The sequence below is a fragment of the Meles meles genome, chromosome 2 (assembly GCF_922984935.1).
Source record: "Meles meles chromosome 2, mMelMel3.1 paternal haplotype, whole genome shotgun sequence".
Lineage (NCBI taxonomy): Eukaryota > Metazoa > Chordata > Mammalia > Carnivora > Mustelidae > Meles > Meles meles.
The window spans coordinates 153,911,094-153,935,153 of NC_060067.1; the positions used below are offsets into that span (position 1 = coordinate 153,911,094).

Here is a 24,060-nt window from a genome sequence, read left to right on the forward strand (position 1 = left end):
GAGACAGCAAACTTTATTTTCAAATAATGTTTTTTTGATTGAAGAATTAGCACATGCTTATATAAAATATGGAGAAATGTAAGGAAATATAAAGAAGAATACTAAGATACCGCTTACCACCATTTAGAGATAATCACTAATAGTTTGTTGCTGTATTTCTTTTTGGTTATTTTTCTGTTATGTATGTATCTTTTCAAAGAAGGTTATACCAGATATGTAGTTTTATATTTAATATACATATACTCTTTGAAAACATGATTTTTAATGACTAAATCCATTTAAAATATATATATATATATACTTATATATATATATGATTTATTACTGAGTCCCCTGCAGTCAGAAATTTAGGTTAGCAACTGTATCTAATTCAGGTCCTGACTTAATAACTAGCTATGTTGCCAGTTTGTAGATAGATGCATGATTGGTGTAAGAAACAACGTATTTTGAAAAGTAGCTATAAAATTAATGACAGTTTTTTTGTAATATCACATAACATGTTTTCAGGAACATTTTTATTAGAAAATTAATAGTAAACATTGTAAACTATTTAGAAAACACAGTTTATAAAAAAGTATTTCCATTCATAAGTTTAACACTGGAAATACATGAATTTATTTACTTATAGTGTTTCTATGTATCTAGATATAATTTTTTAACATGATTACAATAAAGCATATATGGTTTTATAACCTGCTTTCCCCCCCCAACATTTCCTGTCATTAAGTACTCTTTGAAAATGTGATTTTTAATGGCTCCTTTCTTCTTCAAATAATTTATTTAACTATTATTACTCGGTTAGACCTTTAAATCTTCCCAGTTCTGCTCTCCTAAACAGTACTGACATGAACCATCTTTTTAAAAAAATTTATTTTTTTTCAGTGTTCCAAAATTCATTGTTTATGCACCACACCCAGTGCTCCATGCACTACCTCCTTCTAAAAAGCTGAATTTGTCCACATCACTCACAGTGGCCTTGAGCATATACTGCTCCTATCACCAGAGCGTGTCTTCCATGGATATTGTAATCATCTTTGTTTTGCCTATCTAATAGGTGAAAAGCAATGTTTTATTTTTGTCTACATTTAAACTTCTCTGATTACTAGTGAGGCTAAACATTTTTAAGTGTTTATTCATACTTGGTGTTTATTTTTTCCTTTTGCCATTTTTCTATTGTGTATTCATGTTTTCTTATTGACTTGTATATTAACTCTTTATAGAATGAGATCATTAACATTTTCTGCCTGATGTTTATATTTATTTGTAATTTATTTTATTTTTCATTTAAATATAGGTAAATCCATTGCTTTATTCTTGTGTAGCTACTTCCCATCGGTTATGCTTCCTCGTTTGGATGTTTTCTTCTAGTTTTTTGTTTTTTTTTTAATGATTTCACTTTCACATTTCACCTTAATATATTGGGTCTATATAAGTTGAGGATCTAATTTGGCCTTATTTTCCAAATAGTCAGTTTTTCCTTTCTCCTTTAAGATTCTTTCTTGCTATGAAGTTACTATATTTGTTGGTTCTATTCATCTCATCATCTCATCATCAGTTCTTAAACCACAGTTTTGATTATTATAACTTTATAATTTCATAATACTTGATAAGATAGGGCCCATCATTACTATTTATTATCAAAATGTTCTTAAGCCATTTACAATCTTTTTTTCCAGGTGAACTTTAAAATCATATTGCTGACTCCATACCACTCCACGGAGAAAAAAGAGAGAAGAAAAAAATGTGTGTGTTTTAATTTGATTAAAGTGCATTAAACTTAAGATTCATTTTGGAAGAAATGACATTGTCATATTATTCATTCTTATCTAGCAATGTGTTACACGCCTCTCCACTTCTTATATCTTTTTAGTACCTCTCAGCAAAGTGAGTAAAATTTTTTAGTTTTTTATGTGGTTTCTATATTTTTCTCATCAGTTATTTTTATTTTTCTCAATTTTCTTGCTTTCTTAAATAGATGCCTTTTTTCTGTTAGATCACATCAAACCAGTTATTACTGATACATTGGAAAGTTTCAATATTTTTTTCCTACTTAGTACCCAACCATCTAATTATTTTTGAGGCATTTTCAATTTTTCCCTTGGCTTTCTTGATGTAGTATAATATGCCAATGATAATTTTGTGGCCCTTCTTCCCAATTTGTTTCTTAATTTTGTTTCATGTCTTATTGTACAGACTAGGACTTTCAGATAAACATTAAATAGTAGCCAGTGAAAAAATTATATTGAGGCTGTGGGCTCTGTTGCCTTATCTCTGATTTAATGAGGTTGCTGCTTGCATTTTATCTTTTATTATTAATGTTATCACTTACTGTTTTCCTAATACTTTATGGTGAAAATTTTCAAATATACAACAGAGTTGAAAGAATTTTATAGTTACCACCTAGATTCTACCATTAACATTTTACTAAAAATACTTGTTTTATTACACATCTCTTAGCAGATTTTTAAATTATCAGTACTCTTGGTTGTGTTAAAGAAGTAGTTATCTGTACTAAGTGTTCCAAGATTTTTAAAAGTCAGCACTGCACTAACTGCTGAAGATATAAGTGAATACGGCATTCTCTTAGCCCTGTTTGTTATCAAGAAGTGGCCAATCTGGGGCGCCTGGGTGGCTCAGTGGTTTAGGCCTCTGCCTTCGGCTCAGGTCATGATCCCAGGGTCCTGGGATCGAGTCCCTCATCGGGCTCTCTGCTTGGCGGGGAGCCTGCTTCCTCCTCTCTCTCTCTCTCTCTCTGCTTGCCTCTCTGCCTACTTGTGATCTCTCTCTGTCTAATAAATAAAATCTTAAAAAAAAAAAAGAAGTGGCCAATCTAAAAACTTTCAATAAAGCTTTGAAATGGGATCTTATTAAGAAAACTGCTCCACCGAAGGTTAGTATTAAGTATCAGAAGCAGGATAGCTGTCTAACTTGGACTACAGAGGAAAAAGAATTGAATTTGGAATATTTTAGTATTTGGGGTACCTGGGTGGGTCAGTGGGTTAAAGCCTCTGCCTTCGGCTCGGGTCATGGTCCTGGGGTCCTGGGATAGCCCCACATCAGGCTCTCTGCTCAGCAGGGAGCCTGCTTCCCCCTCTCTCTCTGTTTGCCTCTCTGCCTACTTGTGGTCTCTCTCTGTCAAATAAATAAATAAAATATTTTTTTAAAAAAGAGAATTTTTTAGTATTTGACCAGACTTTCTAGAGAAGAGAAAACCTTTGTTCAGCTTACAAAAACAGCTGCTATTCCAGTCTACTTGCCAGATACATTTCTGTAGTGAAATACAGTCTGTCAAACCATGATAGTTGAGTCACATTAGCCCTTAAGACCATCCCATTCTTTTTGTACTGACTCTGTTTCCATGGCATTAGTCTCCTACGTCTGACATAACAAATTTCTACAAACTGGGTGGTTTAAACCAACAGAAGTGTACTCTCTCACAGTTCTGGAGACCAGAATCTGAAATCAAGGTGCCAGCAGGGTTGTTTTCTCCTAGAGGCTCAAAGGGAAACACTTCCATGCCTTTCTCCTCCTTCCTGGCAGTTACTGGTAATCCTTAGCATTCCTTGACTTGCATTGTCCCCAACATCTGTGTCCATTTCCACACTCGTCTTCTCTGTGTCTGTGTTCTTCTCTCATTCATAAGGACACTCACAGTGGTTTTAGGGCCCAGTATGACCTCATCTTGATCCTTATGATTACATCTGCAAAGACCCTATTTCCAAATAATATCACTTTCTGAGGTTCTGGGCTAATGTGAATTTTTGGGTAACACTATTCAACTCACTACACCCAGGAATTTCCTTAGCAAGCAGTAGTAGAAAGAGAATCAACTCAGAAATCCAAACACTTGAATCTGATCCTAGCTAAATCTGTTACCTTTGGGGAAGCTTGTCATCTATAGGCTTGTCACTGTCTCCATTTCTCAAATGAGGATGTTGATCATTGAATAATCTTTCAGGGTCCCTCATTGTCCTAAAGTCTACATTAAATAGTGAAGAATCATATGTATAGCTAATATCTAGCTCTCCTCCTCTTGTTTTTCTCTGGTCCCTGATTGTTTCTCAGGGGTACTTTTAGGTCTGATTAGTGTCAGAAGGACTTTGACATCTTTGGATAAAATACAGAATATCACTATACTGGTTTGTATGTGAATGTGAACTAAAGGGGTTCCTTATTTCTTAGGCCTTCATGGATTAACAAGATAGTTGTTGCACTTGTAGGTTTTCCCATTTCTTTCATCTCAGCTTTCACTCTGTTTAAAAACAAAAATAAGAAAATTTTAAAATTTTTGGTTGCCAAAAATCATTTAACACATACATGATCTCAAGTAGGAGACAGGACAGTTGGGTTCCCAAGTGCTCCAGTTTCATGTTATTCTCTTTCCTGTGTACTGCCCCATAATTTTACTTAGTGATAAAGAAATGTACACTAGATTATAGATAGTGGGCAATGTCTGACAGTCCTGAAACCTTATTTTGAATTACTAAAATGGTGAGGCTTAAATATCTCTTCAGGAGATGTGCACATAAAGGCACAGAAGGAAAAAAAAATTCATTTACATGCTATTATCTCTTGCTTAAAGAGTTAGTCCTCATCTTTTCTATATGCTCACTGAGACACAAAAGGAGGCATTTTCTGGCTGCAATTTTTATAGACTTCAGTGTTATTGAAATGAAAGTGCTTCAAGGACATTTCCATTTTGTTACTAGCTTATGGTTTCTCATCTCATGTAAATTATTTTGCCACTTTTCATTTTAATTCTTTGCTGTCATTGTCTGGCAAAACGATCATTTGATTTCTCTCTGTGAAGATATTCACTGATTACTCAGCTGACAATGTCCTTTGTCTATAAAAGTGTAGTGCCCTTAGGATTTATTTTATTACTTTTTTATTACTACCTGTAGATTTCTGTTTACATTTCTTTCCCTTTTTTGTCTTGGAAAATGTCTAGGGCTATAAAATATTCTTATATGGAACAGAACTATGTTTTGAACTCCAGAGTTCCAGTTTAGAAACAGATCTCTTTTAGTCTTAGAGCCAAGTTCTCCTATAATTTGTCCACCTGGTAACAATAGAAATATCTATTTCTTTGACGTAATCTAAAGGTTAAAATGCTTAAAGGTGAATAATAAATAGTGTGTACTATTCCTAAGGCTTTTTTTTTTTTTTTTTTTTTTTTTGGTATGGGGATAGAGAGGCACCTAAACCCAGGAGGTGAAGCTGTCTTGAATTATTACCATTCTGAAATGTCTCTTGAATTTTACCTTTCCTCTCTGTTTCTGTGCCTCAGCCTACTACAGACCCCTTCTGAGCTATTGCCACACTGCCTAACTGGATTCTGCCTCTAGAAACACCAGAGATACTTTCCTACATAAATAAGTCTGATCATATAATACCCCTACTTAAAAACCTTCATTCCCAGTTGCATAAAAAGTGAACTGCAAATTCTGTCATACCCTTTAAAATCTGGACCCTGTGGATTTTTTTTTTTTTCAGTTTGGTCCCCAACTGCCCTGTCTTATGTACAATATATTCCAGCCACACTGAACTCCCATTCTCAAGAACATTCTAAGCTGTTTCATAACTCCCTTTCTTTGTATATGTTGCTTCCTCTACTTTGTATTAATTCCCTCTACCCACCCTCTCTGCTCTCTCTTCAAGACCCTGCACAAATGTTGGTTCCTCTCTGCTCCCATATACTATATTCATACACTAATCCATTCTGTGATATTTTATAATACGTTTCATTACATACATACATCCCCCAGTGACACTGGGAAGCTTTGTCTGATTCATCTTTGTCACCATTTAGCCATTTGCCTGGTATAAATTAGAACTTAATCAACATTTTTTCATTGGCTAAATTATTATTTCCAAAATCAAAGTCATTAGACCTATTTCCCAACTTCATTGATAGTCTATATTGGTTGTAAATAGCTCAGAAATAAACACTATGCTAATGTAATTGTATTCAGCTGTTAGTCTACAGCCTCCAAGTGTGCCTGGAGAAGATAGTGTACAATGTGGTGAGATCTCAACTGGCTTTCTCCTGAAAGATACCCATGGTTTCACTAAAAGTCTCAACTGCAACCACTGCTTTCCATGTTTTCACTTCTCTTTCCTTCTTCCATCATTTATTCCCTCATGTATTTATTGATTCAACCATCTATTGATCAAACAGTTGCTTATTGAATGTCTGTTATATGCCAAACAGATTCTTTGGGCTCAGATAGGTCCGTTTGTGAGTAACTAGGTTAGTAACTAGTTAACCACCTTCTTTGATGCTTCCTTTTTTTCTGAGCAATTAATATGCTCTCTTTCACAGAGCACATATGAAAAGGGATTTTGACACTAATTCAGATTAGTCAGTAATATGATGTGATTGCAGGGTGACTAGATAGTTTATTATCTAAAGTGGAATACTTTGGGGAAGTGAATTTGTTAATAACCCGAAATAACAGCACTCTCTCAGGCAAACCAAGATCACCCCATATATCACCCCCCTGATATCTAAACAGATTGCATTACTAGTTGCCTTGTTTTTCAAGCACATATTAGGTTTTTATGCCTTTGTATCATTGTCTTTACTGTTAACTTTGCCCTTTCCTCTCTAGTACTGGAGTCTGTGCATCCCTCAGAATCCTGCCCGATTCAGTGAGCTTTCCCAGATCAGCCTCATCTATGGAAATATCTCTCTTCTGAATTTATTTAGCTTATCATTTATATCCTTAATTAGCAGCTTGGTATATTCTGATTTGTCTGTTATGTTACTGTTTTGACTGTTGTTTTCACTCCTTCTACGACTTAACTTTTTTTATATATTCCTCCTCAGCTGAACCACATGTTCTTAAGATCAGGGCTTATATTTGAACTTATATCTACTCTGCAAGTACACTCATGTAACATTTTTGCTGAATATTTTATTTCCTGGCCTACTTTTGTCTTTCCTAAAAACTCTTCCACTTTATGTTGGTATTGTGTATCTGTTCCCACTTGGGGTGGGGAGGCTTTAAGAGCTTTGCAGTGATGGGGCGCCTGGGTGGCTCAGTGGGTTAAGCCACTGCCTTCGGCTCAGGTCATGATCTCGGGGTCCTGGGATCGAGTCCCGCATCGGGCTGTCTGCTCAGCAGGGAGCCTGCTTCCCTCTCTCTCTCTGCCTGCCTCTCTATCTACTTGTGATCTCTCTCTGTCAAATAGATAAATAAAATCTTTAAAAAAAAAAAAAGTATATTATCAGTTTAGATTATACAGTCTCCCTTGAATTTGTGTTTTTCAAACATTGAATCACTACAGAAACACAAAAAGATGAAAGTGGACTCAGTAGTCCAGCGTACACACCTCCAGCTGTAGTAGTACTTTTACTGAAATTTTACGCTTTGAATAGTCCTACATTTCTTAATTATGAAAATAATAGGTCCTAAAAGAGAAGAAAGGATTGTCAGGCTTAGAGATATAGAAGTGTAGTGAATTCTTATATTTCTTGATTTGGAAGAAGAAGATTTGGGACATGATTTATTTTTATGCTGATTATCTTTATTTTATATAACTGGATCCTAAAAGTAAACAGTAAAAATAATTTTTAAGACTTCTTAACTCATTAAGTTATACGTACAGCAAATAACCGCAAATTCTAACTTAACTTCCCAAAATATTGTGACTTTATCCTACTAATCATTAGAATAGCAGTCACAATCCTAATATTTTCTAGCTGATCCAAATACACTTTACAAACATATTATTTATGGAGTATTATTCATTAAACTAGTGTTTAATTGTTTCAGTGTTTCCCCAAAGTTCTTTTATTAAAAATTTATAAAAATAGCCTATATTCATTTCAGAAACCTCAACAGAGAAATACATAAAACAGACTGTGAAAACCGATCTTAGTTATCACCAATACTTCCCTGTCTTCCATCCAGCCCCAGTATTCTTAGCTCTCAAGAGACAGGCATTTCTTTAGTATATATCTTTCGAGACCTTCTTAAAGTAACTCTATATCCCTGACTTTCAGCAGTCCATGTACAGTGGTATTTATTTCTTTTGGAGACTCCTACACTGGGTTGGTGGACACTTTGTTCATCATTATTAACTTGTCAGCACTGCCATCAGTGGAGGTGCATATAAGGAAGGATGAATCAGACTTGTACCTCAGGTGGCTTTCAGCATAGTAGGGGAGAGATGTACACAGTGATAACTATAATACAAGGTAAAAAAAATGTGAGAGAGGAACAGACTGAGTGCTGTGGGATTCATGGGATTGATATTTACCTCTGGCTAAGAGCTGATACTCAACCTATATCCTGAAAGACAAGATTTAGGTTGGGGGGAGGCAAGAAGCAGATATACCGGCAGGAGAAAGGCACAGAGATACCAGTTTACAAGGCTATTCCATTTTCCTAGACTGTGGCATGCATATATGGTAGTAGCCGCAGAAAAGGAAGCAAAGGTAGTTTAGAGGAAACTCCAAACACCTCTATAATAAACTTTTAAAAATTTTTAACAGGATAGTGCCCATGACTAGAGATGTACACTAGGGATATTAAGCAGACATTAGAAGTGGTGGATGGCGTGTCAGTCACTGGCTTTGCAGTAATTTGGAAGAAGAGTTGCTATAATGAGGTATAGTGGCCCTAGAGCCGCTGCTGAAATAGGACCTGTAGGTCTTAACAACAGCCATGTTCTATCAGATCTGAAAAGGCCTTGATTATAAGACACACCTTGATTTTATGTACCAGTGATGGGGGACCAAAAAAAAACAAAAAACAAAAAAACACTGCCAGTTAATTTTCAGACACCACCAATTATAAGATACATCTTGATTTTAGGGATTATAATAATAAATGTACATCACAAAATGTGAAATAACATCATTGCATAGGTACAGGGAAAAGATGGGACATGCAAGAAAGACAGGAGAGAGCTGAGAAAACAAAGGAGGGAGGATGAGATCAGAGATACAAGTGGAGAAGTAGACCTTGGAGAGGAGAGTGTATCTTCCTCCACCAGGAGATGAAAAAGTGAACAATGACTCAGAAGTTGAGAGGTTGAGAAGCTAAAAACATCACACAAACTTACATCAAATAACCTCCCTCTTGGTAAAAAGGAGGCAAGGTCATTTGTAAAAAGAATGACTGGTGGGTTTGAGCACTTGGGACATGAGAGTGAAAAGGCTTCAGGTAAGTGGGACATGAAAGAAAAAAGTTCCTATCCGAAATGGGGCCTGGTTAAGGCTGAAAACCAGACTTATAAAGAAACCAATTGGCCCTATTTTATGACTTTGTCCAGGAACACTTGGAGAGAAGGATGGAAGAGAACATGTGGAAGGTTCTTTCTGCAGGGTAGGAGATTGGCTGGACAGGCATGGCATGGTGGAAGGATAGAGAAGCTAAATAAGTTTCTCCTAAGGAATATTGTTGATTTGGCTTGCCGTGAAGTTCAGGCTAAGAAATGAAAGGTGAGGCTGGAAAAATAGATAAACAGATGTTTTTTAAGTTGGAGGGGGAGCATTTTAAAAGGATTCGAAATTATAAAGAAGGTAAAGGAAAAATTATTCTGAAGAGGAGGAGTAGTAAGGAGAAAGTTGAGTGGGGGGATTTAAGAATTAAGATCATGGAGGTAGAAGTTAGAAGGTTGAGTCTTGAAGATGTGTAATCTTTCTAAAACACAGATGGGTGTACACCTATCTCGATGGGGCTTGAAAACCTCTGTTTCACCATGATGTCTTTACTACTGACAAGAACAGGCAAGCTCTTCACAAGCTGGCCCCATCCTGCTTTTCTAGGCTAGTATCTCATTTCTTCCTGTGAACGCCATATTCCAACCACTCTTCTCTGTGGTCAGAATCCTCAAGGCTTCTATCTACCGTTGGCTTTTGCACATGCTGTTCCCTTGCATGAAATGCTCTTCCTCCTCTTTGCCTTGCAAACTCCTGCCCATCTTCAAGAACTAACTCAAGAGGGCACTTCCTCTGTCACATCCTTCTGGGACCCTGCAAACAACACTGAGCACACTTTCATCTGTGCTTCAGACGTCTTAGCAAATTTTACCACGAGCATGTTGATTTGTATGTGTCTCTGCAGTAGATTGTAAACTCCTTAAAGTCAGAAACTATCTAATCCTCTTTACCCACAGTGCAAATGTACAATGTTAGGTACTTAATATCTGCTTTTGTTGTCTTTGTGGACCTTGAAATAAATGAGCTAACCCAGTCCTGCTCCAATATTAATGTGCATTCAGATCACCTGGAAATCTTGTAAAATTCAGATTCTGATTCAGCCTTGAGGTGGCGTCTGTGGTTCTACCTTTCTAACAAGCCTCCAGTTGATGCCGGTGTTGCAGGCTCGTGAAACTAATTCAGAATGTCTTTGCCCAAGTGAACAGCACAGGTGGAGTAAAGGGCAGTAGGAATGTGGAAGTGGAGCAGTTGTGAGGACAGTCCGTTGGGAAAATGCTCAAGAGCCCTAAAGATGACAGAAAATCATGTAGGAAGAGATGCTTAAAGCGTGGAGTTAAGCAGGAGGCCACTGTGGAGGATGGTAGTTGACAGGCCTGGTATGATCTGGTTCTAGGACTTAACATTTCAGCAAAGGAAAGGCTTCCCAGGGACGGCAGCTGCTCTGTCAAAGGATGTGCTCCATGGAGATGGGGGGGTGGGGTGGAGTCAGGAGTCGGGGTTTGGGGTTTCACAGGAAGTCTTTGCAGCCTCCAGTTGTTTATTCCTGACACAATGGCATTTCCACCATTGCAGACCAGAGGGTGAGGGAAGGGAAAAGCTGCATGCTAAGGGAAGGGAAGCCCCTGAAGACAAAACAGGAGGGTATAGGACCTGACAAGGGATCATTTCCTGATCACGACATGTAGATCCTTTTTTTTTAAAATCATAGTTGACAGAAAAAGTAGCCCTAATAAATGTTCTGTTCCCACATAGAGTCTCATAGACACGATAATGCCAAGGAGGAATTCTGTAAACCTAATTTCTTGTAAGTACTATTATTGCATAGAGTATTGTGCTTTTTTTAACATGTGGAAAAAAGCAAAAATATTTACATCTCCTCCCACTAATCCCCTTCCCCAACATTGAAGTAATTGATTTTTACAGCCTGTTGTGTACTCTTCCAGCCTTTATCCATGCAAATTTATGTGCACATAGGAATTTTTTAAATTCCATAATGGCATTTTCCATGCACAATTATTCTGCAGACTGTTTTTCTGACTTAGGAATGCTGTAAACATCCCTCCAGGTCAATGGATAGAGCTCTAACTTCTTTTTTTCCTAGTCATTTTTAAATAGCCGTGTATAAATATAGATGTCCCATAGTTTGTTCTACCATTCTCTCATTGATGCACAATTTGGTCACTTAGAATTTTTGCTGCTACAAAATATGACACACACAAAAAAGTCCTCTTGTTACCAGTGTCTCAGTAATAGAACTCCATGATTTCAACCACCCATATGTGTATCACAAGCAACTTTTGTATCAAGGACATTTTTCAGTGAAGCAAAGCAGTAACTAGGACTGCACTAATATAGTAGCCACTGGTCACATTTAGCGATTTAAATTTAAATTTGCTAAAATTAAATCAAAAATTCATTTCCTCAGTCACATCAGCATCATTTCAGCTGTTCAGCAGCCGCCTGTGAGCAGTGGCTCCCCTCTTGGAGAGTAAAGGCCAGACCATTTCCATCCTCACAGAGAATTCCACTGGACACCCTGGACCAGACGCTAATGTTATATCATAAAGAAGATATATTTTTCAGTGGGCTAGTGTTTTAATGAGAGCACATTTTTAAAAATACAAACTTTGCGTCTTAATTGGTTGCCCCTGCAGTTACTTCAATGAGAATCAATATCCAGATGAAGCTAAGAGAGAAGAAATTGCCAACGCTTGCAATGCCGTCATACAGAAGCCAGGTAAGGCGGCAGGCTGCCGCTTTCCTCTGTGGCGGTGATCTCCGCTTCAGATCGTCATTGGTAACGGGAAATCTTCTTTTACTCATTCCAGCTGTGTGCCATTAGCTCCGTCCTCACTACCTTCCTGTCCAGTCACTGCCTTGTCTTGTTTAAGCACTTCTTAGGGATGCAATTACAGTACTCCAGATCAAACATTCATAGGGAAAGTTTCCAGGGAGTATCCCTGCTTAAGATATGAGACCTTGAAATTATATTTTTAAAGACCTTATAGATTTCTTCCTCCAAAAATATAGCATAACTATGTCAATTCCAAAATAATTTTCAAGTTTGGAATATTTAAGCAAGGCTTGTAAATGAAAAGATTTAGATTTTTTTTAACAAGTGTTTTATAATTCTGTATTCCTGTTTAAAGAAAGAATTCTTATTAGAGTTGGCTTCTTTCTCCTTCTTACATTGGGATGACTTCTGCACACACCTGGGAAAAACTTAGGCTAGTTCCATTCTGAAGTCCTAATGTTCTTAATGCAAGTCAGCCGAGCCACTTAAACACACATAGGACTTTTCTTCCATGTGTTAAAATATTATTCCACACTTCAGTTTTTATTACCAGAAATCATTTTCAGTTAAGATGCTAAATTGATCTTCATTTGGACAGTTAATTTGATTGGCTTAAAGCATCTGTATATAAAAAGTACCAATGTTTTATCATAATTAAACTGTGGTTTATTCCCCCTTACCCAGAAGGCAGACTTCTAGCAATCTAGACCCTCCAGACACACCTCCAATGGCACCTATACCCTTACCTCTTACTTCACAGCAGCCAAAGTCCCACGTGTGAGGCTGTGCAGGAACTCAGAAGCTTCCTGGAAAACACTTCACCCTATATCATCAACACTTCAACCTGTTTTCTGGCTTCTCCACCCACTGTGGATTAAAAGCTAAAACAGAAAAGGCCGGTGGAGGAAGGAAAGCAGCAGATGGGCCCTTGTTGACCAGCATGGTGCTAATCTGTAAGAAGTCACATTTGACAGCAAAGAAGATAATGAATCTAAAATGCAATCTGAATTGGGCCATGCGTTCTAGCATGGTTATAATAATGGATGTCAGAGTGACCTTTAGTCCTCAAGAAAACATGGGTGACAGTTGTTTCCTGCTGTCTACAGCAGGAAACAATTTATATACGGCCTTAAAGATGTTAAGTAACAACAGGAAACAGTTTATATAAGGCCTTAAAGATGTAAGTAAACCTGAGCTACCTGAAAACTTGATGAAGCCTAACATACTCATCTATAATGATGCTAATTAAATGAAGCCTCCATGGCCTATCCTATGACCTTTGAACCCTGGCAGCCTGACTTTGTGGAATTCATTAATTTTGTATATAGTACTGGAATCCTTTAGTGTTATGTGGCTTTCTGAAATATTTTATGTTCCTGCTGTTTTTGTACTTCTTTAGTTTTTATTCATTCAATAATAGTTTAAGTGTATACACAATACTGAACAACAACAAGAAGAAAACCTATATCTGTTATTAGCAATAAATGCAATCAAAAGAACTTTTCAAAAAAAAAGTATTATTCCTTAAACTGGTCTCAGCTGCAGACTATCTGAATTTTATTACATGTATTCACAGGCAAAAAACTGTCTGATCTGGAACGAGTTACCTCCCTGAAAGTATATAATTGGTTTGCGAACAGACGGAAGGAGATCAAGAGGAGAGCCAATATTGGTAATGTATCAGAGAGGCTGCTTTCCCTTTTGAAGCAGTCATGGACATTGTATTTGCTTTGAGAGCACCTTCAGTTAGAACTGCAGGTCTTAATGATGCTAACTTTTAAGCCTAACAAGAATTGTCCTTATGTTTTTCTTTGTGTTTTCAAGAACTAATATTATTAGCACTATTTGTATTATACTAATAATATCATTGTTCTTAATAGTCTAGAATCTAGAATTAGACATGGCCCCTGACTGCATGACTCCTGTGCCACATATTAAAGCTACTGGCTAAGGTCTTGAACCAAGAATGAGACCCTGAGCTTCTTTGTTGTTACGGGCCGTGACTTAGATATTAAGAAACATGTGCTTAATAAAATGGAATAAGAGAGTCTTAAGAGGGAACAGAGCAAAACACAGATTTTTTTTTTAAGATTTTTTTTTTTAAAGATTTTACTTATTTGAGAGAGAGAGAGTGAGAGAGAGAAAGCCCCAGAGAGGAAAGGATCAGAGGGAGGAGCAGGCTCCCTGCGGATCAGGGAGCCCAACATGTGGGACTCGATCCCAGAACTCCAGGATCATGACCTGACCTGAAGGCAGACGTTTAATCAATCGAGCCACCCAGGTGCCCCAAAACAAGGATTTTTAAAAAGAGCATTTAAGAAATATGAATTGACGAGATAAGTGTGGGGAATTGGTTTTGAGCTTCTGAAATTATATTTCATTTCTAAATTTAACTTCCTCTCCATCAATACAATTCTCAAACACTTTACAGAACCCTGAGACAGGAGGGCTGTTGAATTAGTTGGGAAGTATTTAGGAAGCACCTAACAGTCAACCACTCACATGTGGCTCTCTTAGCACCAGGGGCTCCAGAATGACAGACATGTTCCTCCCCTGGCCTAGATGCAGTTCTGTAGAATTCTGTCCATCTGCAATTTAAAAGAAAACATACAGGAATCTAGGTTCTTGTTTAATGACATCCTTATTTCCTCAGTGTAAAGATTAATTCAGTGTTCAAGCTGTTCCAATAATGTAACAGATAATTTAGGGATCTATTTGCTTTTTTCGAAGAAGCAGCAATCCTGGAGAGTCATGGGATAGATGTACAGAGTCCAGGAGGCCATTCCAACAGTGATGATGTTGACGGGAATGACTACTCAGAGCAGGTGAGCAGCAGAGAGCAGAGCTTCTTGGTTACGGAGCGGGTGGGACAGTATGACAAGTCAATTCTGTGGGTGCGTTTTGTACGGGGTGGGGAAGAGGAGACAATCCAGTGTCCCTCCACTCTGCTCATGTGTGTAGTTAGATTTTCATGTAATTTGAAAGGAATGTGGTAAGATTCAGTTGTCCTGTTAAATTTGTGAGAAACTGTTATTCACCCACATGGATTTATTGTCATACAACAGGATACTTGGCAAGTACGCAATGGGGAGGAGGAGGAGGGAAGAAGTTCAGAGGGAGGCAGAGAAGCAGAGAAGGTAGAAGAAGAGAGGAGGATCTGATCCAAACAAGCAAGTTACACCATCCACCACACACACACTCAATGTTTGAGAAATACTAGGGGCTACTGGGTAGCTGTAATCCATGCCTAAATATGTCCTGACGCAGCACACAGTGGAAGGTCCCACCCACCACGGCCCCATTGCAGCGAGAACCCTCATGCCCAAATGAGTGGTTCTACCAGAGTCTCTGGCACATTGACACACACATCCTGTCATAAATGCATGTCTTCTCACCTCACCCTGATTTAGTCTTCATTGCTTGGGGGGGCAAATATATTTAATTGTAGCCACTGGATGGAATAATTCAGTCACTAAGAACGTGGGAATTTCCCCCCCACATATCTCTTGACAGATCTCATTAAAATTGCCATAGGATTTAAAATTCATTTCTGTTTGGAATATGAAAAGGATGTATGATCTCTTTTGGACCCCAGCAGGGAAACTCTTATTCTTTCCTATGGTATATAAACATCTCTTCCTGGCCCCTCAGCCAGCTCTTAAATATAGTCTGCCATGTTCTTCCCTCTGCCAACCATTTTATAGCCTCTCCTTACCAGCTTGAGCGCTGACGCTGCAGGAGTACACGCAACCCCCTTTTAAACTCTAAAGCCCGGTCTGTGAAAATGGGAATGAAACAATGATACCCATAATTCCCAGGAGTTAACCTTTTCTCTTTTTTACGACTCTAAGTCATAGCTCCACATTTTACTCAAGAAAATATTCTGTCTTTCTAATCAGGAACATTCCTGTTATTTTTTCAATCTACCCATGTAATGTAGGTGGATCATTTCCACCGTTTTTTTCCACATGCCCTAAGGGCAGCATATCCCATGATTTTATTTTATTTTATTTTATTTTTCAAAAGGGGCTTACCCTTTCCAGAGCTCTTTGATGCAGAGTTCCCCTGAAGATGTGACAGGTGAGAAACTTACCCCTTATTTGTAACACCATCTTCAGGGCCTGGCAAACATCCTGCAATGCCAGTTTCCTTCACAGCTTTTTGTGTAACACATTGAGCTGTGCGCTGAAGAAGAGCTTCGCAGCCCCTTGCCATTTGCCTGGCACAGCAGCCTTACAGCAGGAGAGCACCACACATTGTCTCCCGTAGCCATTTCCAGCTGGTATACTTTTATTCTGCTGTAATTGAGAGGTTTTTGGTTTTTCGTTCTTTTATAAAATGCATTTTTACCCATTAGATGTTGGTGTCTGTAGTTTAGTCTAGTTTTCTCAGTTCAGTAGAGAGGTACAATGAGGTCTGAATCCGTTTGTAAGAGTACCAGTCCAGAATTGAGTAGTTCATTAGTTTGGCCTTCAATGAGTAGTGCTATGTCTGTTGCAAACTAGACTGTTCAGATTTGATTAGCATCACCAGCAGTCTTTCTGATAGAAGGAATCAAATTCTCAACAAGAAAAAAACATTTTGGTGCTTTTTATTTGTTGAATCCTAAAAATGGCAATTGAAGGCCTGACCTTTTTCCATTCAGTGTCTGCTTAAATACATTTCACCTCTACTGTGTCATGAGCCCCTCCCCCACTGTTTCCTCCCACGAATGTTCTGCCTCCCCTTGCCTACAGCATGCCTTTCTGTGAGTTGGAGCATTTTGCCAATCCACTAGTAACATTTCTTTCTTATTTCTGCACGTCTAGGATGACAGCACTAGCCATAGTGACCACCAAGACCCCATCTCATTAGCTGTGGAGATGGCAGCAGTCAACCACACTATCTTGGCATTGGCCCGACAAGGAGCCAACGAAATCAAGACAGAGGCCCTGGATGACGACTGATCAGGGAGGGTTGAACAGGAGAAGTTAACTTAGTTTAGACGTAGCACCTTAGCAGACTTTCCTCGGTCCTTAACATGTGTTCTTACAGTATAACTTGCAGTTTCTTGTATGTCAGTTAGCCGTTAGGGTCTTGTTCTGTGAAGATGGCATGGTGCCCTCAGCCTTTGCATATACTCTCTCAGTATTAATTCCCAGTAAATTATAACCAACCAACCAACCAAACTTTCCTCTCCCAGCCCCTGAGGCTAGAAAACCTTGCTGCTCTGTCTTAGCATTCCAAGAAAGTGCTTCCAGGTATTTAGATAGCCCTCAGTTCTCCACTATTAGGCTACGTGTAAGACCTTGGGTACCTTTAGATTCCTGTAACACTAGTCTGTACCCTTTTCCTTCCCCAAGACTGATAGGATGCAAGCTGAGGTTGTGTGGCCCAGGATTGACAGACACCATTTGGGGAGTATCCGCAGAGTAAAAGGAACACTAGAATTCCCACTCAGCGTGGGAATCACTGATTTCCAGCTGCAATAAGCCGTGCCTCATAATAGTCACACTGTGGCTAGATTATACTTCTTTGGGTGCTGTGCTAAGAATGTCCATGGAAAAACTTGATCTCAAATTTTGGTTGATGTTAACATGCCTGACACAGACATCCTTTCCTCTCACAAGCTGTGTGACTTAGTAGATAAAATACTGCCTTCTGCCTTTGGGACCATGATTCAGACAAACAAAAAGATAAAAAACAAAAGTCATTAAAAAAAAAAAAAACCCAGCTTGAGAGCATTGGAAAAAAACATGAGCTGAATGTCTAATGGATGTTAAGTCCAGTTCTCAGAACCACTGTACGTTGCGTGGCACAGGTGTGTGCCTGCCTGGAAGAGTGCTGGAGGCCATCATGGACGCTGCTCTGCCTCCTGTCTGTGTCCCCTTTCCCTGCTACCAAAAAAAGTCTTTCAAGGATGGAGCTAAGGTCACAAATGAGTGAATGAACTTCCAGTCTTTGTATCCATTAACTGAAGCCCCCTCAATACGAGAGGTTGATAGAGGACTTTAGAGCGGGATTATGCTGGCTGACTATCACAAATGCAAATACCTTCCTAAATAGGAGCAGAAAAAAGCAGGGGACAGTTGCCACTTATGCGGTGGGTCTTTGAGATACAACGTGATGTGACTGCTTTGGTGTTCTCTTTACTCTGTCCTTGTAGAGGTGTGAAAAGCTATATTGCTACAGGCAATTTATTTAATAATTGGAAGCCATATTGATAATGGATGTGGTAATATTTGTAAAGTTTAATTTACTTTAAGCGGCAGTAACTAATGGAATTTTTTTCCTTGATCACATATGTAGCACTTTTGTTACTTTTTAAAGATATTTATATTTGATAAATCTTTTTTTCATTTTGAGAACTCAAAATACCAAACAGTGAACTTGCGTTATAAAGTCACCCTGTGATCACCTTGTCATCTAGTAGCAAAATGATGAACTATTCATGCATCAAAGAAAATTACATCTGCTGGCCTTGTATGAAAATGATCTCTTGGCATCCCGATTAAATGACACACTGTCACTGTGGGGAAGAGGAGACCGCCTTCGATATAGCGGCTTAGGGTGCGTCTGAAGGAGGCATGCCTGCTGTATATTTTCTGCCTCATTCCATCTCCTTTCTGCGCACAGTAAAGCCTTGTTTAAAGGGGGATGTGGGGCTGGCTGTTAACCAGGACTTCTGTCTTATCCATTACCTGAGAACGATTTCTAAGGTGGAAGGAAGGTGCCATTTCCTTACCTCTTCACCCCTCCCCTATCGGCCTAAAACCATTGAGAGAGAGACTGACTGACCTTCTTTGTTTTCCCCTTCCTCATTAGTGAGATAGTAAATATCCACCAGCTTTTAGCTGGTCTGACTCCATTTAAGGCACATGCTGACAAGGTCTTCTCCGTATCCGTTCGTTCTGCTTGGGCCAGTGTGCGGAAGCCTTCGAGAGGGCATGAAGATGCCACCTTAAATGTGTCTGTGACTTTAAGGAGCTTTGGGCAGGGACCGGGCCTGCTCTTGGTTGTGGATTTCGGGCAGAAAATGTATATGCTTCTTCCAAGAACTGAAGTAAAATGGGGTAGTCTTTTCTGTTTTACCGTATTACTTGAACCAACAAATTGAAGAGTAGCATTTGTTATTCTCAGGAATGATCCCCCTGCTCATTTTCTTTCTTGGTGTGTTTGACATTTTATTTCAATTAGGAGATTATGTTATCTTTCTTTCCTTTTATATTACGTAGAAGAAATATAACATATTGTATCTTTCCATTTCGGTGGAATTTTGTCTGCTTATTCTCGGTTGACTCAGAAAGAAAAGAAGAGAGAAGACTATACTGTCTGACAAGCCACATCCATGATTTATTGTAAGGAGATTATTATAATTGATAGCTTCTTTATGACGGGATTGCTGGTATCATTTGTTCTTGCTGGTCTTTTTAAAGAAACAGACTCAAACTGTTAAGACAGCTGCAGTTTCTAAAGAAATACAGTGATTGCCAGAGAAGAGCTAAAAGGTTTCATTGTTTTAAGGCCTTAAGAAAGGAAAAAAAGCTTCAGTGAATAAAGGAGAGTCAGTATCTATGAAAGCAGTACTGAGCCCTATCTGGCAACCTGGAAAAAGTGGAAGAACATGTCTACCAATGCAGGATAGCCTCATCCTGGGTTCAGTAGGAACAGGAGGAAGGAAGCTTTCATCCAGAATTCGTCTTTCAATTGAAGAAGACGGCTGGCCTGCTCTGAAGACCCGCTGCCTTACATATAAGTTTTGCTTTTTCACCAAGAGCAAAAATGTAGGTCTTTGGGGCCTAGATTCAAATCTACCATGGTTGATTTGTTTTTGCTTTGGGGCTTGTTTTGTTTTGTTTTGTTTTGTTTTTTGACATCAGGTTGAATTCTGTCTTGTCCAGGCTACCTTGGTTCTTACAATGGCGTATGGAGTTGCCACTGTCTGATTTTGTAATATATTTGGCTAGTGAATTTGTTTTCTTAAGCTTTTTCAGGTTTGGTGATATTTAAATAGAAACCCTAAACTGCGCTCTTACTGAAGGGGAAAGAGCCAGGCTCTTAAAAAAAACCGCGTTCTGTGCTTTTTGGTGGTTGTGTCCCTCTTCTCTTACTCCATACTGTACTTCCCTTGGGCCCCAGAGGACTGTTTCAGGACTGCTCTTTCCTCGTGAGGAAGACTGAAGGGGGGAGGAGGATGGGGAACCTAGTCGGCAGTTCCTGTAACTTGGCTGTTATTATTTTTAAAAGGCACTTTTGTTGAATTACTATAGTCACATGGGTAAGCTTCCTACTCCTCTTACAACACAGCCTTACAAAGGGACCTTTGAGAGATGGACCATCCTAGTGAGACTTCTGCCTTGCTGTTGATACCCTAACGCAAGATGAAGGCCAGGGAGGGCAGTACAGTACACACTTAGCTGATACCTTCTAGTGCCGTCAGTACCAAATAGACATTTTGGTTTGTTTCAGGTTTATTTCAGCAAAGCTTGTACTTAATTGTTGAGTACGCCTTAGGGCAGTTTTCTTCACAGTCTCAATCCTTTAAAGTGGTTGATAGTGTGGTCACCTTCCCACTTATCTAGGGAATCTGTCCAGTTCCCGCACCCTGTCCTTGGGTGGAACAGCTCCGCCCCCCATTCTTCTGTTATTCCTTCACGGGAAGAAAGTTCCTGAACAGGAAGACCTCTTTAAGGTACCTTTCACTCTGGCTTAGTAGAGGTGACCCCCTAAAGAGATGTGAGTGAGGAAGCAGCTCATCACCACTGAGGTGTGCAAATCCAGTATCCCAGTTCCTGGTAGATTAGGATGGCAGGCAGTCTGGTGACCAGCAGTACCACTGCTGGGGCCAGATATCCACCATATATTTTTTACCTCAAAGGGGACAACTCATGAAGAGGTCATTCATACACTTGTTTCAGTTCTCCCTGTTTGGCCTTTGTCTTCACAAACTTCGCTCCTGGATTCCAAACAGAGGCACCAGGTGTAAATAGACTCATTTCTTCAGGAATCTCTAGTGGCTTTGTCTTCTCCTGTGACCAGTTCCTCTTCCATTTGCCTCTTGGTTTCCAATACTAAGGCCTCATTTTGAACTGACGTCTGTGCTGGGATTTTATGTTCCACGGTAGGCAGAGTAGGTGGGTGTGGTCCCCTCTTCACACAAACACTCTGTCCTGTCTTGCAGGCCATCCTTTTGACCAGCTACGTATTCCACTGACCAGCTGCATTATCTCTGCCCATAACAGTGGAAATAATCCTTTCTTCATATATGATCCTCCCACCCCTGTCCTAAAAAATGTGAACTTCAAGTCCTTACTCTCTTGGTCTTAAGAAGGGTTTGGGTAGAAGCAGTCTTCCCATTTAAGTTGTGGCTCTGCCTTTTAAAATTGCTTTTTGTCTTTTCTTGTTCAGAGAACAACCAGAGTATTTTCTCCCCAGTGAGTCTCAACAGATTCTTAGGCAATAATTTTTCTTGTTATTGATGATCTTGTGCTCAGTAGCACTCTACACTGAATAGTCCTGACCTTTCACGTTGTGTGTTGGTTTTCTGTGTTAATCTCTGTCCGTGATTTAAATCTTAGGTCAGAGTGGTGATAGATTTTGTCATTTTGTTGTTGTGATTATCAGTAATGTCTTACTACTGTATTCATTGGGGCTGCACTGAGACCAGCCAAATCCATTTATAGCTTTACTGAGCCGGATTTGTTTGTCAGGATTTCCCAAGCGAAAGTTGGGCGCACTGACCAGCTCTGCTGGTGGCGTCTGTGTAGGGGATAGGGGCGGAGTGGGGGGATGCACTGGGGCAGGGGTGGGAATTACACATTTAAAACATTCCTTTTTGTGTGCTCTCTAAATAGCAAAGATGTTTACTCAGGATTCAGGGATCAGTTGTCAGCCATATTGCATTTGGCTAACTGAGCTCCATGCCCTGGAAACCCTCTTCCTGTTTCTTAATTTCCGGATTGTCTACTTTACATTACTTCATGACACCCAAGTTTTCCAGTTTGAAGCACCGCAATGAGAACACGAGGTTTTCCCAGGGAGGCAGCTATCAGTGGCCCGGTTATCCTATAAAGATTTCCCTGACCGTAGCCTATTGTCAGAGGCCCTTTCTTTTCCAGCACCACCGTCTCCTTCATTATATGCTCTTCTTTTCAAAAGATGACTATCACTTAAGAGGAAAGATTTCTTTACCACTCTCAGGAGAACTACCCTACTGGGGTGGTTGGAAAGGCTTTTGAACTACATTGGACCTACAGGTCCCTTTTCTGATTACAGAAACTCTTCTCACAAACTGGGTTATGTTCAGAAAAACTGTTCTTAATTCTCTTTACTTACAAGCTAAAAGTGATAAGCTCCCGCTTTTGCCGTCTTAGAGGACCCATCGGTGGTTGACTCACTTACTCTGAAGTGCAACTTTGTTCCTATTGATGGACGTTCAAAAGCTGGAAGTTCATAAACTGTGAGGTGTCTACATCAGCTTCATTATTCTTTCTTGGCAGAGATGAGAAGCGGCAGCAAAGAGAAAGCTAACGATCTGAGAAATCCAGTTTCCTATAACATTAGTTTTCCTTTGTAATTAAGAGGGGAGTAGATATGGTGGAGAAGAGAGGGAAACTCTGGCCACACCAAAAGATCTTACATCCTGTTCTTACCGTCACCCGAGGACCTTGATATAGTAGATGCCATGTGTAGCAAATGTGCAGATCACTGGACTTTTTTCTTTATACCATGCTTCATGTGACACCTGGGGCCAAGCAGTGAGTAGAACTAAATCGATTCCATTCAAGTGAAGTCTGACTTGCATTTTACACCACTGACCACTAACTGCCACATTCCACGCCCATTAGCTCCTTAGCCAGCGCGGCACCCTAACAGCAAACAAGGAGGCGTCTGCAGGAGTCTTTGCCTTGCTTTCCTGATGTCTTTTTTACTTGGCAAGTTTGGGGATTGAGTTGTGCAACTGTGCCCTCCTGTGGGTGTCTGAGCCCCATGGTGTGGTGGCATGGGGCAGCTGTTGAGTGTGACTGGTTGCGGAGGCTGACCTGAAGAGGGCGCATACTCAGAGCTCGGCTCCCAGTTCGGACATCTCGGGGTGCCACTCCCCTAACTCCATTTGCATTTTCTCTTTTAAGGAACGTGGCTCTGTACATCCATAATTAACTCTCAAATTCACATTGGTGTGCTGTGATCAAATGAAGGTTTGCCTGAATCCTTTCAAATTGTAACCATGGTAATTGAGGGGGGTGGCACAGAATGAATATATAAAAATATAATGACAATTGTTCTGAATGACTGAGTGTCCTCCTGACATGTAATTAGCTGTTTTAGCAAGATGTAGATTGGCATGGTCATAATTAAAAGGATTTCTGTCCTTTATGTGATTGGAAATGGCAGATCTCCCATTCCCTGTTCCCTTTTAGCACTAATGCTCCCAAGAACATTTGGAACAGCAGCTCAGTAAACTAAAATAATGACATGGTATTCGTGTCCTCTCCTTAGTGAAAGAGAAGGATTTGGAGTTATTTCAGCTTCAAAATGGAAGCCTTTGCTGCTGTTCCCCATTTGACTTCTACATGATGTGAAACCTCTTTGTCTCACGTCCAGTTTCAAACTGCTTCACCTTTGGCAGAAACTGCAGTCAGAATCCCAAACTGAGTCAGCCCCTGACAAGGCCTCTGCGACTCTCTCTGACTTGCTAGCCCGCTAGCGTGCTGTACAGCCTAACTTGAGGATATTCACTGCTTAACAAGCTCCCTAGGGTTTTAATTCTTTCTCTGGCTACTTGGTGTTTCCTTTGTCACCATCAGAAAGTATCAAATGGAAATTTACACATTTCCCTCATTGGGTCCTAGGATGTTTGGCCAGCATGACACAAACACATATGAACACATATGGGCTGTGAACAGTTCTGTGGCACAACTGGAGTACTGATTGGCAGTGTCCTGAGGTTACTGGGTATACGTGTGTTCCCCCACACCGCTCTCACACGGCAGCCACCAACTTCCTTGTACTGGCAGTCTTTTCTTAGCCAGGGTTTTCTCCATTATTCTGCCAAGTCGGTGGGATTGTCTCCCTAGCCCTTCCAAGTCCATGTTCTTTTTCTCTCCCTTCT

The 24,060-nt window shown here is 39.6% G+C and overlaps 1 protein-coding gene across 12 annotated transcripts in view; it reads left to right on the forward strand.

The window, feature by feature from the left end:
* The window catches only part of HMBOX1 (homeobox containing 1), a 205,299-nt gene that overhangs the window by 174,258 nt on the left and 6,981 nt on the right, over window positions 1-24,060 (forward strand). For 4 of the 12 annotated variants that reach the window (XM_045989231.1, XM_045989300.1, XM_045989249.1 and 1 more), the window contains exons 7-9: window positions 11,830-11,912; window positions 13,546-13,641; window positions 14,700-14,794. In XM_045989231.1, the coding sequence (XP_045845187.1) occupies window positions 11,830-11,912; window positions 13,546-13,641; window positions 14,700-14,794 (274 nt within the window). The other 8 variants (XM_045989258.1, XM_045989311.1, XM_045989329.1 and 5 more) reach the window with 7 other exon arrangements.